The 19,277-nt window shown below is 41.5% G+C and overlaps 1 protein-coding gene across 1 annotated transcript in view; it reads left to right on the top strand.

Moving 5' to 3' along the window:
* Positions 1–19,277, top strand: part of BLM (BLM RecQ like helicase) — a 69,133-nt gene that overhangs the window by 27,396 nt on the left and 22,460 nt on the right. Inside the window, exons 9-14 of the mRNA XM_084869030.1 lie at positions 994–1,112; positions 2,327–2,440; positions 5,205–5,303; positions 6,291–6,439; positions 16,508–16,614; positions 17,017–17,177. Coding sequence (XP_084725156.1) covers positions 994–1,112; positions 2,327–2,440; positions 5,205–5,303; positions 6,291–6,439; positions 16,508–16,614; positions 17,017–17,177 — 749 coding nt within the window. The remainder of the gene's footprint in view (positions 1–993; positions 1,113–2,326; positions 2,441–5,204; positions 5,304–6,290; positions 6,440–16,507; positions 16,615–17,016; positions 17,178–19,277) is intronic.

The raw sequence follows: 19,277 nt of genomic DNA, 5'->3' as shown, positions 1-19,277 counted from the left end.
AGATGATCTTCCGGACAAAGCCAGGGCCGCAAGGGAAGCCTGGGTCCCGGTTGCCTGCCGGCGGCCAGAAATAAGCCTGGGTCCTGGATGCCAGAGAGAAGCAGCGCTGGCAGCCGGGGGAAGGCAGGCCTACCCTTGCACGAATTTCGTGCACGGGGCCTCTCGTATTATATAATAATTATTTTAATCCTACTATCATAACTAGAGTGCCTCTTATACTGCATTTGAATTTCCCAAGTAGACTTAAAGCAATTCTATTGCATTTAAGTTTTCTACCCTGATTCTTGCTTTTGCTGTCATATGTACCTACATGAGATGTCCTGAAAGATAATCCTTACACATATAAGTTATCTAAGAATTTCGGCTCATTTGAATATGGCAAGTTGTTGGCGCCAGGGGGAATATCACTTGATATGCTATTAATGAATTCCTTTATTTTATTTATTTATTTTAAAAAATATATTTTATTGCCAAAACCGGTTTGGCTCAGTGGATAGAGCGTCAGCCTGCGGACTGAAAGGTCCCGGGTTCGATTCCGGTCAAGGGCACGTACCTTGGTTGCGGGCACATCCCCAGTGGGGGCAGTGCAAGAGGCAGCTGGTCGATGTATCTCTCTCATCTATGTTTCTAACTCTATCCCTCTCAATTCCTCTCTGTGTAAAGATCAATAAAATATATTTTAAAAATATATATTTTTTAATTGATTTTCCACAGAGAGGAAGGAAAAAGGATAGAGAGCTAGAAACGTCGATGAGAGAGAAACATCGACCAGCTGCCTCCTGCACGGAGATGTGCCCACAACCAAGGTACATGCCCTTGACCGGGATCGAACCTGGAACCTTTCAGTCCACAGACCGACGCTCTATCCACTGAGCCAAACCGGTTTCGGCTAATGAATTACTTTAAATATTGTGTGTGGTTTACTGTGTAACTTTTGCCTTCATGCTCTCAAGATAGGACCTGACAGATATTGCTTCGTCACTTCTCTTTCAGGAGGCGGGAAGAGTCTGTGCTACCAGCTCCCTGCCTGCGTTTCTCCTGGGGTGACCATTGTCATCTCCCCCCTGAGGTCCCTCATCGTAGATCAGGTCCAGAAGCTGACTTCATTGGATGTAAGTTAAAAACAGAACCCTTCCAATTACAATAAAAATGCTAATAAAAACATAACTTCAAAATAATTATGCTTTCGTGCTCTGGGCTGCCTTTTTACTTAATAGTTTGTGAATTATAAGAATGAAGAACAGCTATTACATTAAGTTGTACATTTAAGCTCAAGTCTGAAAATTCTCATACAGGTAAACCTTCTGTGGTTCCATCTGATATTATTCTAGGAGAATGTATTTTAAGTAAGAACTTTTAACTTGTACTTTGCTGATATAAAAAATTTTTAATGTGAAAGGAGTTGTTTTTGATTTTGATTTTATTACTGCCAGATCAGCATAGTTTTTTACCTTACTCCCTGAACATCTTAAAATGCACATACATGCACTTGCCCACTCAGGTGTCCTTTTTCCTCCTGGCTGAGATTATAATAGTGTATGAATTCATTCTACTAAATCCTGCATATTGTGATCAAACAGAATTATTTTCAGGGTTATGAGCCACTACCTTTTTCTGTTTTTTTTTTAATTTAATTTTTTTTTTTTTATGTTGGATTTTCTTTTTTTCTAACTTCGGAGAGGAAGAGAGACAGAAACATCAATGATGAGAATCTTTGATCAGTTGCCTCCTGTACACCCCCTACTAGGGATCGAGCCAGCAACCCAGGCATGTGCCCTTGACCGGAATTGAACCTGGGACCCTTCAGTCTGCAGGCTGAAGTTCTGTCCACTAAGCCAAACTGGCTAGGACGTTGCTACCTTTTTCAACAAGACCGCTTGCTTTGATTTTTCTTCCAAAGAATGTCTTAGTGCAGTGATGATAGCTATTGTTAAGACAGTCCTGATGTTATGGCCCTTGCATCATTGTTACACATTAAAACCCTAAATACACATTTACCTAAAAAAGAATGCAGCTATACATTAGGACTGGATCTTTTGGATACTGAGTTCATGTTTATATTACTCACAAACATGAAAAGCAAAGGAAGTAAAGGAAAGTAAAAAAAGAGGAAGTAAATAATGAGAAGAATATTTTAAATTATAGTTAATAAGGGTTTTAAAAAAATGTCCTATGTGCTTTTTGTTATTTTTATTACATTGAGATTATCTTTCCTATGGTAGGTTTGGCATGTAACTTGTAAAATACTTATAAAAGCTAAGAATAAATATAAGATTAAATCAGATTAATGTGTAAAATTTACACTGTTTGCTTTTTTAATACTTAGATTCCAGCTACATATCTGACAGGTGATAAGACTGACTCAGAAGCTACAAGTATCTACCTCCAGTTATCAAAAAAGGACCCCATTATAAAACTTCTGTATGTTACTCCAGAGAAGGTTTGTATTTTATCATTATTTTAAAACATGACATTAGAGCAGTGTTAGTAAAAACAATTCAGTTCTCCCTCTTGGGTATGGAAAAATCCATCTTTCCCTCCTCTGTTTCTCTCCTTTATTACTCACATAGAAGACTTTCTTCTGCTCATCAAGCTTGTGGACGTTTTTTCCTTACTCCATGCAATTCTTAGAGGACACCGGCCGATTGTCCGTAATTTAACTCAATTCTGACATTGCCTACCCAGAGATAGTGTCGGATCCCACTGGTTAAAGGCTCAGTCCAACACTATTGTTCCCATCCCACTTCCGATGCCAATTGTAAATAGTTGGTCCCCATTCAGGTCACCCATAACTTCTCTTTGATTTGCCTCTAAATCAGAAGGTCTTATGACCCCCTTCTCAGTTCCCATTTATTTGCTATAGCAGCCCGTAGCAGTCAGGGCAGTGCTTAAGTTTACGTTTACTAAGAAACATGATAAAGATACAGATGAACAGCCAGATGAAGAAAAATGCTGGGTGAGGTCTGGGGAGGTCCAGAGCACAGGAGCTTCTGCCCTCATGCAGTTGGGAGTCTCACCCTCCCGGTGTGGATGTGTTTGCCAACCTGGGAACTCTGAATCCCATACTTTGGGGATTTGATTTAGACTTCCCAATGTAGGCATCATCAATTATTAGGTCTGTTTCTAGCCCCTCTCCCCTGTCTGGAGGATCGGGAGTGGTGGTGCATATTCCAAGGTTCTAATGGCTTGGTCTTATACAAGATCCCCCTCCCCCAGATTCAACTCTAGAGTAAAAAGATGCTCCTAGCATTCTTATCACTTAAGAAATTGTAAGAATTTCAGGGGCTCTGTGCCAGGCACTGGGGTGGAGACCAATATATTTTTTCCATTATCTCCTAAAAGCTTACTAGAATACATACATTTTTCAATTTTGACATATTTCTGATATATAGTATAGTCTAAGAATTCCTGTATGACTTTCACCCAGAAACTCCAAATGTAACTTTTACTGTGATTGCTTTATCATTCTATTTTTTTTAATATTTGAAAGTAAGTTGTAGACATGATATATTCTTTCGTACCTTAAATACTTCACCATGCATTTCCTAAAAACAAGGAATTCTCTTGCATACCAGTATAGTGATCAAAATCAGAAAGTTTCCATTGGTACACTGTTATTTAGTCTATGAACTTCAGTTTCACTAGTTGTCCTAAAAATGTCCGTTATAGCAAAAGACATTCCTAGATTATGCATTGCATTTAGTTGTCTTGTCTCTTTAAATAATTTGTCTTTCATGATTTTGACACTTCCCCCTCTCCCCCCAATATACTTCTTTATTGATTTCAGAGAGGAAACGAGAGGGAGAGAGAGATAGAAACATCAATGATGAGAGAGAAGCATTGATTGGCTGCCTCCTGCACGCTCTCCACTGAGCCAAACCAGCTAGGGTGATTTTGACAGTTGAAGAGTGAAGGCCAGTTATTTTTAAGAACTGTCCCTCAGTTTGAGTTTATCTTATGTTTCCTCGTGATTAGATTCAAGTTACTCATCTTGGCAAGAACTTCAGAAGCTGTGATAAGTTCTCATGCATCCTACCAGGAGGCATTTGATGTCAAGTTCATTCTATTATTGGTGATGTTAGTTAACCTAATCACCTAGACACGGTGATGTCTGCCAGACTTCTTCGCTGTAAAATTACTTTTTTTCTCTCTTTTTGTCATAAATTTAAGTTTTTTTGGTTATTTTCTGCCTTTGAGTAGTAGATATTTGTTGTGAGATACTCTGAAACTGTGTAAATATCCTGTTCATTCATCAAACGTTTACCTGATAGTTTTATCATCCATTGATGATTCCCCTTTAGCTATTACTATAATGGTTGCCAAATGATGACTTTTCTAATCCGTTGGCATTTTACTACAACAGAGAGGTTTCCCTTTTACCTACATATTTACTTACATTAATATTAACTTACGGAGTTTTCACTTATATAGGAGGCTAGCATCTATTTTTGCTATGTAACTTAATGTTCTAATTTGGCCAGTGGGAGATCTTCATCAAACTGGCCTCTGTGTCCTTTCTGTGTCCCTTTTTTTTTATTTTATTATTTAATATTTTATTGATTTTTTTACAGAGAGGAAAGGAGAGGGATAGAGAGCTAGAAACATCAATGATGAGAGAAACATCGACCAGCTGCCTCCTGCACACCCCCCACCGGGGATGTGCCCGCAACCAAGGTACATGCCCTTGACCAGAATCAAACCTGAGACCCCTCAGTCCGCTATCCACTGAGCCAACCGGTTTCGGCCTCTGTGTCCTTTTGACATGTCTGTTAAGTTGTGGGTGCCAAATGTGGTCGTTAATACTAGGATGCCATTGCTTTTAGGCCCTGTCATGGACAGAGCTATGAAATACATACATATATACAAATATGTGTATGTGTGTGTGTGTGTGTGTGTGTGTGTGTGTGTGTATTCCCCTCCCCAAGAAACAAGCATGCAAGTAACATATCCATAGCACTGTTCCCAGTGGGCCCTCAGATATTCTGAGGTCCAAAGTTTTACAACCACTGACCTGTTACATCACTGTTTACTAAACATTCTAAACTGTTTCTGCTATTTCCTATCACTTTTGCTAATCCTCTTCATATAATGGAATAAGAAACCAGTTTTCTCTGAAGGTGTTCTGTTGTAGTGGAACTGAAAGACAACAGAATTCTTGAGGTGATGTGGCGTTTAAGTGTCTAATTAATCCGTTTCTGACCTAGGTCTGTGCAAGTAACAGGCTGATCTCTACTCTGGAGAATCTGTACGAGAGGGAGCTCTTGGCACGGTTTGTTATTGATGAAGCGCACTGTGTCAGCCAGGTAAATACTGCTTTTTTTTTTTTTTTACTTTTTTTAATTTCGGCAAATACTCCTTTTTATGTCTTTTTTTTTTAAGTTTTGATGAATCTATTTTTTTATTTTATTTTTAAAATATATATATTTTAGCCGGGACCAGTTTGGTTCAATGGATAGAGCGTCGGCTTGGGGACTGAAGGGTCCCGGGTTCGATTCCGGTCAAGGGCATGTACCTTGGTTGCGGGCATATCCCCAGTGGGGGGTGTGCAGGTGGCAGCTGATCGATGACTCTCTCTCATCGATGTTTCTAACTCTCTATCTCTCTCCCTTCCTCTCTGTACAAAATCAATAAAATATATTAAAAAAAATAAATATATATTTTTATTTATTTATTTTTTATATATTCATAAGGTTTATTTATGAGTATTGAAAACATAGAACATTGTACACATTTGGGGCCCTTAAAATGCTATAATATTTCAAAGCCGTAAGTACGCTGAAACTACAGGCACGATTTTGAGTATAGTAAAAAAGATTCTAGGTTTTTGTTGTTTTACATTTAAATTCACGCATGGTTGCATGCCAACTGGAATTTTATTTATTTTTTTACAGAGAGGAAGAGAGAGGGATAGAGAGTTAGAGACATCGATGAGAGAGAATCATCCATCAGCTGCCTCTTGCACACCCTCTACTAGTGATGTGCCGGCAACCAAGGTACATGCCCTTGACCGGAATCAAACCTGGGACTTTTCAATCCGCAGGCCGACGCTCTATCCACTGAGCCACACCGGTTTTGGCTATGTCTTGAAATATTTATAAATATATACCACCAACAGTATATGTATTTTCAAAACCAAAGAGAGAGAAAATATCGAGTGCATTATCCCGTTTCACTGAGGAATGTTCTATTTCACTGAAGGTGGCTCTGAATGCGGAGAGCAGTATTTGCTTCGTATACATGCAAGATTCAAATGGTCTGAAAAGCGGGTTTGTTTGTTTTTTCTCAACCAGTGGGGACACGATTTTCGTCAGGATTACAAAAGAATGAACATGCTTCGCCAGAAGTTTCCCTCCGTGCCGGTGATGGCGCTCACTGCCACAGCCAACCCCAGGGTACAGAAGGACATCCTCACTCAGCTGAAGATCCTCAGGCCTCAAGTGTAAGTGCTTGAAAGTCCTGCATGTCAAACCCCGGGGCAGTGATTGGCAGCGGGCTGCACGATAAATCCGCGGAGCTTTGACAGTCCCAGTGCCCGGGTTGTGCTGACGCCAATTAGCTCAGAATTTAGGGGCTGGGAGCCAGAAGGTTTTTTAAAAATCCCCAAGGGAACCATCCTTTTCTTGGGATGGCTTTACTGTCCTATCAGTGTGTATAAGGGCAGTACTGCTAACGCCGTTAAAGAGGAAAATCCCCAGTGATTACAATAGATAGAACTTGGGAACTAGGGCCCTAAGGGCTTTTCTTCACTTACTGAAATGAAAACTCTCTCTCCTTTCCTATTTTGTAGGGAGGGATAAAGTGCATGCTATTCCTGGTAGCCCTGGTCTCGTCCCAGTAAGAAATTAGCTTTTATTTACCTAATTTTAGCTCTCGTACATCCTAGCCCTGTGGTCGGCAAACTACAGCTTGCGAGCCACATGTGGCTCTTTGGCCCCTTGAGCGTGGCTCTTCCACAAAATACCACGACCTAGATGAATCTGTTTTGAAGAAGTGGCGTTAGAAGAAGTTTAAGTTTAAAAAATGTGGCTCTCCAAAGAAATTTCAACCGTTGTACTGTTGATGTTTGGCTCTGTGGGCTAATGAGTTTGCCGACCACTGACCGAGAGTATACTTCATGAGATGAACCAACGACCCTGCTTTGTCCTTTCCTCTGAAGTCCCAGTGACACCCACAATGTGGGAAATAGAAAATAGTCCGGAAACTATGTCTAACAGCTTTTTTTACTTCGTTTCCATCTCAACAGCAAAGGGCTTCTTATTGGCACCAAATCCATAATTATTCAATAACAAAAACAACAATAGTAAAATGCCCCACATACATAGGCTGTACTGGATTAGTTTGTACCTCTGCCTGAGTTTGTAGACACGGGTGCGTTCTCTGGTAGGTTCATTCACTCAGCAAATATCTACTTAACAGCTATTGTGGACCAAGGTTAAAATATTTTTTCCTTCCAATTTGTTAATGGGTGTTTGAGGCTGAGGAAGCCTGAAGGAATGACTAATATACTAGGGTGAGGTTTTTTTTTGTTTTTTTTTTTAAGTACACCTTTTGTTCGTTTGGAAATAAAGAGAATAAGCTGGCTCTATAAATATGGTACCCAGTAAAAACAATAGCAGCATCTCTCAGCGGGTTATGAGAACTGGAAGTGCCACATGAAGGAAATGAGGGGTCATGAGATTAAAGTAGATCCAAAGACCTTTGCAGTCTAAACTGATGTGTTTTTGTTGAACCTTGCCCGTGGATATTTTTCACCCCCATTGATTTTTAAAGGGAGTGGAAGCGAGAGAGGGAGAGGGGATAGAGAGAAATATCAGCCTGGCCTGGATTGGGCCTGCAACCTATGTATAATACATGCCCTTGACTGGGAATTGAACTTGGACCCTTTGGTCCTTGGGCTGGCGCTCTTACCATTGAGCAATCGGGCCAGGGCTAAACTAGCCTTCTTGAGTGCAAGAATTTCCAAGTAATCAGAGATTTTTTTGTGTGATCTCACTTGCAGAGGGGAGTTTGTATAAAATTGGGGAGAAATATATTTTGCTTCCATAATTGATAAACATTGCATGATAGTTAAGGTGTTAGTGAATAACCTACATACATACTAGGAATTTGCTTCTACAAGTACTACATTGGTCTCTGAAAGCTTTTTATTTTTTTAGATAGGCAATATTTTTAGCTTTTCCCCCTCAATTTATGCCAGAAGCAATCTACTGTTCTTTTTGATCAGTAATATTCATTTTCCAGAGGCCCGGCAATTAAATCATATAAGTTCAGTTTAATTCACCTTTTCTAATATATATATTGATTTCAGAGAGGAAGGGAGTGGGGAGAGAGGTAGAAACATCAATGATGAGAGAGAATCATTGATCGGCTGCCTCTTACACACCCCACACTGTGCGGATCAAGCCTGTAACCCAGGCATGTGCCCTGACAGGGAATCGAACTGTGACCTCCTGGTTCCTAGGTCGACCTTCAACCACTGAGCCACACCGGCTGGGCTCAATTCACCTTTGAATAACATTTTGTTAAGTATAGAATTAGTCGTTTTGCTGGAGTAAACATTGCACAAATATATTTAGAAGCAGGCACCTTTAATATCCTTTCCTAGTAGTGTGAGGAGATCTCCTTGCAGAAGCAATAGATTATACATTTTCTGAGTCCAGCATGTGGTGCCCGGTGCATAATTGGCACTTGTTAAGAATGAATAAATGAAGCATATGGAGGATGATTTTGGGTAAAGGTGGGTAAAATGTGAAAATTTGGGCAAGTCTGTGGACTCTTTAATATATCTGGCACTTCTATATTTGGGAAGGTTTAGATCTCTTAGTGGAAGGGAAAAAATTTTAATGAACACTTTCTGACACATTTTCCTTGCTCTTCTTTTCTACCAATAAGCTCTTGGTTTGCATTCAATTGGCCCAACTGCTGATGTGTCGTGACCCTGAAGAAGGCAGTTTTCCAAAGGTTTGGGGCCATGACCCCATGCTCCTCCTTATGCTGGTCTATGATCTTCTTCTTCTTCTTCTTGTTCTTCTTCTTCTTCTTAATATATTTTATTGATTTTTTTACAGAGAGGAAGGGAGAGAAATAGAGAGAAACATGGATGAGAAACATCTATCAGCTGCCTCTTGTACACCCCCCATTGGGTATATGCCCACAACCAAGGTACATGCCCTTGACCGGAATCGAACCTGGGATCCCTCAGTTCGCAGGCCGACACTCTGTTCACTGAGCCAAACTGGTTTTGGCTTAAGCATAAATTTTGATTGAAAATGTGTAACTTAATAAAGATAGGATTTTTCCCTTCCCCCCAGTTAGTTCATATATCTGTGAATGGATTCAGTTGGCTCCAATGTATTTATATAATTTGATTTCAGAGAGGAAGAAAGAGTGAGAGAGATAGAAACATCATTGATGAAAGAGAATCATTGATTGGCTGCCTCCTACAAGCCCCATAGTGGGGACTGTACCCACAACCCGAGCATGTACTCTGTCGGGGCACTGAACCTCCTGGTTCATAGTTCGAGGCTCAACTACTGAGCCATGCTGGCCGGTGGCTTAAATTTCTTTTATAGATGTAAGCATTCAGAAACATTGCTCGCAAAAATATGGATGGGAATGGAAAGCATTTTATTGTAGTAATAACACTCAATTATTTGAATTCCTTCTGACACAAATGCCAACATTACATAATGATCTGTCATGAAAAATTATTTTTAATGACATTTCAACAACTCAATTAAGTCCTCCAAATTTTGTTGAAAGCAAAGATTTATAAACCATGTGACTGGCAAAATAAGTCCGATCATTAGTTACTCACTGCTTTTTCTGGGAAATATACCCTAAAAAATGCCTTACCAAGACTTACCCAATTGCTGTTTCACATAAATAAACCTTATATCTAATTTATTCTGAAGACCTTTCTAATCTATTTCTGACATTTTTTTTATTCTATAATATGCTTTTAAATTAGTTTTGTCAAAACTTTGTGACTACTGTTAGTTCTTTCAAATAATGGGAAATGACTACCATGTAACCTGATTGGCAAATCCAGTTTTCATTGCCAAACCAATCAGCCGCATTAGACTTATTTTCTTAAATATAAAAAAAGAAAATTTGACTGTTTATAATTCACATAAACTAGTACATATCCTCAAGACAAGTATTTCAGTTCCAAAAACAACAAGAGCTGAGCACAAATTCCATTTCCTAACACATTGCTTAAAATCACATGAGTTTGACACCCTGGACCTAATAATTTTATTTTTTATGACAATTCCCTTAGTGAAATGCAATGAAATCCAACTTCTTTTTTAAATCATGTCTTTATTAAGATATAATTGACACGCCATAAAATTCACCCATTTAAAGGTTAGAATTTATTTATTTGTTTATTTTAAAATATATTTTATTGATTTTTTACAGAGAGGAAGAGAGAGGAATAGAGAGTTAGAAACATCGATGAGAGAGAATCATTGATCAGCTGCCCCCTGCACAACCCCTACTGGGGATGTGCCCGCAACCAATGTACATGCCCTTCACCGGAATCGAACCTGGGACCTTTTCAGCCCACAGGCCGATGCTCTATCCACTGAGCCAGACCGATTTTGGCTAAAGGTTAGAATTTAGTAGCATTTTTTGCAGAAGCTGGTTTGGCTCAGTGGTAGAGCGTCGGTCTGCGGACTGAAAGGTCCCAGGTTCGATTCCGGTCAAGGGCATGTACCTTGGTTGCGGGCACATCCAGGTAAGGGGTGTGCAAGAGGCAGCTGGTTGATGTTTCTCTCTCATTGACGTTTCTAGCTCTCTATCTCTCTCCCTTTCTCTCTGTTAAAAATCAATAAGATATATATTTTTTAAAAAAATAACTTAGTAGCATTTTTTGAATGTTCACAGAATTGTCCAACCATCTCCCACATCTAAATTCAGAACGTCTTCATCATCCAGAAAAGAAACCTCAGTGCTTCTAAGCAGTCACTTCCCATCAACTTAGCATAATGTTCCCAAGGGACTTCCACGTTGTAGCCTGTGGCGATCCTTCATTCATTTTTATGGCTCAATAGTCTTCCATTCTAGGGGCATTCGGCATTTCAGTCACCCGTTTATCAATTGATGAGCACTGCCTCTAACTACAGTATCTCGTAATTCCAAACACGCTGCTTTCCAGCGGGCCCCGTCAGATTTGTTCTATGGAATAAAATCAGACTTATCTTTTTCATTTTAACAAATTGTGGGAATGCTGCTTTTAGTTAGCGGCCCATCTGCTGGAGTTTAGCCGACTATTTGCCGTAGAGATACTTGTTTTGGGTTTTAATTGGATGTGAGATCTGCAGCTTTCTATCCTACTATGATGTCATTTTCTTATTTTTAGCAAAAGTAGTCTGTTTGACTAAATTAGTAAACATTTCTCTGTGCCACAAATAAAAATTTCAGATTTTTATGCCAAATGTTTTTAATATATCAGCTTTATTGAGATATCATGTGCATACCATTCAATTCACCTATTTAAAGTGTATCGTTCAGAGGTTTTTAGTAGTCAGGGTTGTGCAGTCATCACCACAATCAATTTTAGAATGTTTTCCTCAGCCTGCAAAAGCACCCATATCCATTAGTAGTCAATCCCACTTTCCCCTCCCGCCCCCTGACAGGCTGTGGCAAGCACCAATCTACTTTCTGTCTTTAGATTTTCCTTTTCTGGATATATATATATATATATATATATATATATATATCCAGAAAAGGATAATTTGCATATTATAAAAAGCATAATTTGCATATTATGCTTTTATATATATATATAAAAGCGTAATATGCAAATCGACCAGGCAGCGAAACAACCAGTTGGCTATGATATGCACTGACCACCAGGGGTCTGTCCCCAGCCTTGGGGATCGGGGGTGGGTAGCTGCAGGCAACCAGGGACCTCTAGTCTCATATAAGGAGAATCGTCCAATACGGCTTCTTTCACGTAGCATAACGTTCTCAAAGTTTATTGCTGAAGAATATCCCATTGTTATGGGTATGTCACATTTTATTAATATTTATTCACTAGTGGCCCTGGGCACGGAATTCGTGCACGAAATTCATGCACGGGTTGGGGGGAGGGAGTGTCCCTCAGCCCAGCCTGCACCCTCTCCAATCTGGGATCCCTCTCGCAATCCAGGACCAATGGCTCCTAACCACTCACCTCCTGCTCGCCTGCTTGCCCCTAACTGTCCCCCTACCCGCCGGCCCTCTCCCCCCTCCCGCTGGCCTGCTCTCCCCTAACCACCTCTGCTTCAGTCCTGCCACCGTGGCTTTGTCTGGAAGGATGTTCAAAAGGTCTCCCAGCCTAATTAGCATATTATCCTTTTATTAGTATAGATTGGTCAACATTGGTGTACCTTTTTTGGCTATTATGAGTAATGTTGTTGTGAACATTCACATACAGGTTTTGTTTTTTTTTTAAATATATTTTATTGATTTTTTACAGAGAGGAAGGGAGAGAGAGAGCTAGAAACATCGATTAGAGAGAAACATCGACCAGCTGCCTCTTGCACACCCCCCCACTGGGGATGTGCCCGCAACCAACGTACATGCCTCTGACCGGAATCGAACCTGGGACCTTTCAGTCCACAGACGGACGCTCTACCACTGAGCCAAACCGGTTTTGGCCACATACAGGTTTTTATGCGGGCCTGTATTTTCCCGACTCTCGGATATAGACGCAGGAATGAAATTGTTGGGTTGTGTGCTAACTCAAATGAATGACTTCCTGGTGCATGGGATGATGCTCAAACCACTAAGCCATACTGGCCAGGCCTGAGCAATTTTTTAATTTATTTTTTAAAATATATTTTATTGATTTTTTACAGAGAGGAAGAGAGAGGGATAGAGAGTTAGAAACATCTATGAGAGAGAATAATCAGATCAGCTGCCTCTTGCACATCCCCAGTAGGTAAATGCCCTTGACTGGAATCGAACCCGGGACCTTTCAGTCCACAGGCCGACGCTCTCTATCCACTGAGCCAAACCAGTTCCGGCAGCAATTTTTTTAATGCCGTAATTTTATCAAGACTGCAGTTCTTTTTGCTGTGGCAGTGATTGTAAGTCATGAATACAGAACAATCAAATTAGCCCTTGAATATATCAGACTTTTATCTGCCTCCTTCTCTGCCACAATCTGCTTGCTGCACATGCTTCTGCCATGTCAAGCACTACCAGAAAGCTCTGAGCGTCTTGTACAAGTGACATGAGAGGGATGGTTTTGACTCAGAGTAATGCATTCTCTGACCGTTTTCAGGGACGAAGGAAGAAGCACGGTCATAAAGTAAAATCATCTTCACTCCCACCACCTTCCTCCGTATCTGAAACCAGAACATTCCAGTGGAGGCTGAAATACTTTATTCCTGATGTCATACCCTGGCCTCCGCAGAAATATGTAAAACGCTTAACAAACATGAAACTTCACCAACGGTTTCTGACTCAAGGAAGTTTTACCTATACCCACACTGGACCTTTTTTTTTTTTTTTTTTTTTTAATGCCCTGGCGGTGTTTGCATCTGGAACAGTGCACGGTGGTAAAGTTCAGAATGAGTCAAAAGTAGGGTTCGTTTGTTTGTTTTTAGAAAGTGAAAGGACAGTTGTAAAAGGGGAAAAAAAAAAAAAATGGTGCAGGAGATACCAGCAGGATGCCTGGACTGCGAGCGCATGCTCAGATCAGTCTTTTAGCAAAAGTTACACGTGACAATGGAGAATGGAGCCGAAGCCGGTGTTGCTCAGTGGATAGAGCGTCGGCCTGCAGACTGAAAGGTCCCGGGTTCGATTCTGGTTAAGGGCATGTACCTTGGTTGCGGGCACATCCCCAGTGAGGGGTGCGCAGGAGGCAGCTGATGGATGTTTCTCTCTCATCGATGTTTCTAACTCTCTTTCCCTCTCCCTTCCTCTCCGTAAAAGATCAACAAAATATATATTTTAAAAATCTTTATAAAAAATAAAATAAAACTAAACACGTTTATCCTACTAATGGCAACAAATCCTGGACCCAGCTTGGATTTAGATACAGAAAGAGAGAGCCAGTGGTTGCCTCCCTCTGATCTCCACACCCTTGAACAGCAGCCTCCTCACCATCAGCCGAGGCGCTGGGAGGTCTCTGTGCTCTAAATTCCACTTGTCCTTCCCGCAGGGATGTTGGAACCTGGGGCAGTGCAGGGTCCCCGCAGGTCGCGGATCCTATAACAGTTCTTTAGCTGTAAAAGCTTTGACGCAACAATTTTGGCAGAAGGGAAAGCCAGGATGGAAGCGATGAGAAGAAGCTGAGTGTGTAGGAAGTCGGTTGGGAGCATGTGTCTCGCCACTGGAGGGAGAGAAAGGTGGGGTGCCGGCAGCAGGGCAGTATTGGGGTCAGGGGAAGCCTTTGTTGTTTTTAGGATCGGCGATCTTAGAACGTATTCAGAGAAAAAAGAGAAGCATTCACAGAAGAGACTGAAGTGCAAGAGGAGATAACGGAGAGGAAGAGCTTCCTGAGGAAGTGGGGTGCCAAGGGCAGAGGCCAGAGAGAGCAGGACACGTCTGTTCTCAGCATCACCCACATTCTTTTTTTTTAAATATATTTTATTGATTTTTTTACAGAGAGGAAGGGAGAGGGAGAGAGAGCTAGAAACGTCGATGAGAGAGGAACATCGACCAGCTGCCTCCTGCACACCCCCCCACCAGGGATGTGCCCACAACCAACATACATGCCCCTGACCGGAATCGAACCTGGGACCTTTCAGTCCGCAGACCGACGCTCTACCACTGAGCCAAACCGGTTTCGGCAGCATCACCCACATTCTCTTGGGGGCACAGAGCCCAAGGACAATGGTCCACGCTCCTTTGGTTGCCCAGCAATTAGCTCCTCGTGTACACAGTCAAAATTTGGGGACATTGGTGGATAAAAATGTATGTTTTCTCGCTGAAACCAGTTTGGCTCAATGGATAGAGCATCGGCTTGGGGTCTGAAGGGTCCTGGGTTCGATTCCGGTCAGAGGCATGTACCTTGGTTGCAGGCATATCCCCGGTAGGGGGTGTGCAAGGGGCAGCTGATCGATAACTCTCTCCCATCGATGTTTCTAACTCTCTATCTCTGTCCCTTCCTCTCTGTACAAAATCAATAAAATATATATTTTTTAAAATGTATGTTTTCTCTTATGATTTTCTTTTCTTTTTTAAAAAAAATATATTTTATTGATTTTTTTTACAGAGAGGAAGGGAAAGGGATAGAGAGCCAGAAACATTGATGAGAGAGAAACATTGATCAGCTGCCTCCTGCACCACCACCACCACCCCCCCCCCCACCGGGGATGTGCCCGCAACCAAGGCACATGCCCTTGACCGGAATCAAACCTGGGACCTTTCAGTCCACAGGCCGACACTCTATCCTCTGAGCCAAATTGTTTTCGGCTGATTTTCTTTTTATATATATATTTCTCCTATATAATAAAGAGGTAATATGCAAATTGACCCTCATGCCCTCATAAGCTAGCTGCCTACGACCAGGCTGGCAGGGGGGTTAGTGAGGGACAACCAAACAACTGAACAAGCTGGCTGCATGGGGTGACCAGACCAGCAGGGGGGCAGTTGGGGGTGACCAGGTCAGCAGCGGGGGAGCAGTAAGGGATGATCAGGCCAGAGGGGGGCAGGCAGTTAGGAGCAAGCAGGCAGCAGGAAGGGGGAAATGGGGGGCGACCTGGCTGGCAGAGGGAGACAGGGGCGACCAGGCCAGAAGGGGGGGCAGTTAGGAACCATCAGGCCAGCACGCAGAGGCAGTGAGGGGCGATCAGGCCGGCAGGCAGGTGAGCAATTAAGAGCTAGTGTCCCAGAATTATGAGAGGGATAATAATCCTCCAAGGGGTCCTGGATTGGAGAGGGTGCAGGCTGGGCTGAGTGGATTACCCCCCGCCCCCCACCACCATGAACGAATTTCGTGCACTGGGCCTCTAGTATATATTTTTGCTTATTTTTATTTCAAAGAGGATGGGAAAGGGAGAGAGAGAGAGAGAAACATCAATGATGAGAGAATCATCATGGCTTGGTTGCCTCCTGCATGTCCCCCACTGGGGATCAAGCCCGCAACCCGGTCATGTGCCGTGACCAGGAATCAAACCGAAACCTCCTGGTTTATAGGTGGATGCTTAATTAACCACTGAGCCACACTGGCTGGACTGATTTCCTTAATCTTTTAAATAATGTTTTAGTCCTCTCTGCTCTTGTCATTTTCATCGTGGAGGCTGGGTTCTCGGCTTACCTGCATGTGTTCTCTACAGTCCTCCTAACTCCTTGTCATCCAGTCCCTCAGACACTCCCTCCTTGTCACCATGCATCTCATTAACTCACCCTCCACCGCTCTGTTCTATGATGTAAGCTGCTAGTGGCAATATTCAATTTAACACAGTAATCAGGTTTGCTCTGTGGAAGATCAGCATTTAATTTTTGAAGGTGGCTAAAGCGATATTTTCTCATAGTAACAAAATTTTATGTTTGGGATTTCTTTTAGGTTTACCATGAGCTTCAACAGACATAATCTGAAATACTACGTGCTCCCCAAAAAGCCAAAAAAGGTAGCATTCGATTGCTTGGAATGGATCAGCAAGCATCACCCACGTGAGTACAGCCATGTGATGAATTATGTCTAGAAGTAATCAGTACATGTCTTTTTATTTTTTTTTTAAATATATTTTTATTGATTTTTTACAGAGAGGAAGGGAAAGAGATAGAGAGTCAGAAACATCGATGAGAGAGAATCATCGATCAGCTGCCTCCTGCACACCCCCCACCGGGGATCTGCCCACAACCAAGGCACATGCCCTTGACCGGAATCGAACATGGGACCCTTCAGTCCGCAGGCCGACGCTCTATCCACTGAGCCACACCGGTTTCGGCCTTGCTTGAATTCTTCTATCTACGTTAAGAAGATTATGGAGGTCTATTGATGTCTCATATGTTTCAAAGAACATGGGATAGATTGTGCTGTTATTTATGTTACAACTCCTCATTTCTTGGCAGATGACTCGGGGATAATTTACTGCCTCTCCAGGCGGGAATGTGACACGATGGCTGACACCTTGCAGAAGAGTGGGCTCCCCGCTCTGGCCTATCACGCTGGCCTCAGTGACTCTGCCAGGGACGAAGTGCAGCACAAGTGGATCAACCAGGATGGCTGCCAGGTGACGTTTTTACAGATAAACAAGTAATCTTTTTATAGCATCTAAGCAAACTTGCTTACTTAAATGAAAATGGTTTTTACCATAAGTAGTAGACATCAAAATAAGACTGAAATAGAAAGAAATGTTTTTGAAGACTTATAAAGTTGCTCTTTCTTAAATTAAAAAAAATTTTTTTTTATTGAGATTAATTCAAGACCATAAAATCCACCCTTTCAAAAAAGTTTACAAGTCAGTGGTTTTAGTGTAGTCACAAGATTATGCAGCCATCACCATTAATTCTAGAGCATTTCATCATCCTAAAAAGAAACCCCATATCCATTAGCAGCCACCCCTCACTCCCCGCAACCCTTCATTCCCTGGTAACCATTAATCTACCAGCTACTACTAATCTGTCTCTATAGATTTTCCTGTTCTGGACATTTCATAGAAATGATTCAATTTCGGTCAAGGGCATGTACCTTGGTTGCAGGCACATCCCCAGTAGGGGGTGTACAGGAGGCAGCTGATCTATGTTTCTAACTATCCCTCTCCCTTCCTCTCTGTAAAAATATCAATAAAATATTTTTTAAAGATATAAATAAATAAAAATATGTACATAGTAAATACCATTATACATATACACACACACACACACACACACACACATATATATATATATATATATATATATATATATATATATATAAAATATAAAGCACTTTGATAAAAATACAGTTTTAAAAAAATTAGTTAGCCCTAACTGGTTTAGCTCAGTGGATAGAACGTAGGCCTGTGGACTGAAGGGTCCCAGGTTCGATTCCGGTCAAAGGCATGTACCTTGGTTGCGGGCACATCCCAGTAGGAGGTGTGCAGGAGGCAGCTGATCCATGTTTCTCTCTCATCGATGCTTCTAACTCTCTATCCCTCTCCCTTCCTCTCTGTAAAAAATTAATAAAATATATGTTTTAAAAAATAAAAATAAAAATTGGTTAAACATTTTTTTTTAATCGAATTGTTTTCTACTCACAGAAGAGCTAATCTTTACAGTCAGGGAACAACCATCTGGACAGCCTTGGTCTTGTTGGATTTGTGAATTAGGATAAAACTTGGTTGTTTTTCTTCACAAAGAAACTATTATAGCTTGAAGTTTTAAATGCAACACAAAAATAAGAAGGAAGTAACTAAACAAAGTCAGTTTCCCAGGTAAAGGCTTTCGGAAAGAGCTGGCTGTCATCTGTGGCCTTGAGTCATGTATCCGCCCAACCAGGGTTCTTGGAACCTTGGTGACCACACCCTGTGGGCTTGTGGGCGGGGCCATCTTGCTCCCCAGTCTATCTGCTCTCCACCCCTAGAGGCTAAGGGAGACTTCCTCTTTCCAAGGATGTTTACCTTTGATCAAAATGCCAGACATTTAGCAGAAACCGGTTTGGCTCAGTGGATAGAGTGATGGCCTGCGGACTGAAGGGTCCCAGGTTCAATTCTGGTCAAGGGCATGTGTCTTGGTTGCAGGCACATCCCCAGTGGGGGGTGTGCAGGAGGCAGCTGGTCGATGATTCTCTCTCATCGATGTTTCTAACTCTCTATCCCTCTCTCTTTCTCTCTGTAAAAAATCAATAAAATATATATTTTTGAAAAAGTGCCATAAATTTAGATGGACCAGCAGCCTAGACAGCATGCTGCTGCCATTCCCAGCCTGATGAATGTCCTTGACCCCATTTGCCATCCGCCTGCTCCATAGGTTGCAGTTCCCTTCTCTGGTTACTGAGATCGTGTCATTAGCCTCATTCTGGCTGCCAAATAGTTCATTTGCTTTTCAAATGCCACTTTTGTGGTAGCAATTAATTTTTTTAAAATAGCTTTATTTATATAACGTAATTTTTGCCTGGAGATAAACGATGTTTTTGTCTGGGTTACATAGGCCTTAAATTTGCAAAGGAAATGGATACTCTTGAAGGTGATTTTTTACTAAACGCTGATTTATCTATCAAGCTCCTGAAATTTAACTATCGCCTTGCTTCCACTAAGTAATTTGCATAGGCCAAGATCGAGGGTCTCCAGTCTTTTTCTTTTTTTTTTTGGTATAAGCAACTCAGACTTTTACTCACATGAGTTTCGATAAAA

The sequence above is a fragment of the Pipistrellus hanaki genome (assembly GCF_964339955.1).
Source record: "Pipistrellus hanaki genome assembly, chromosome: 21".
In the NCBI taxonomy this organism is placed as follows: Eukaryota; Metazoa; Chordata; class Mammalia; order Chiroptera; family Vespertilionidae; genus Pipistrellus; species Pipistrellus hanaki.
Note: the sequence above shows the minus strand (reverse complement) of the source record. Positions and strands in the feature narration are given on the sequence as shown.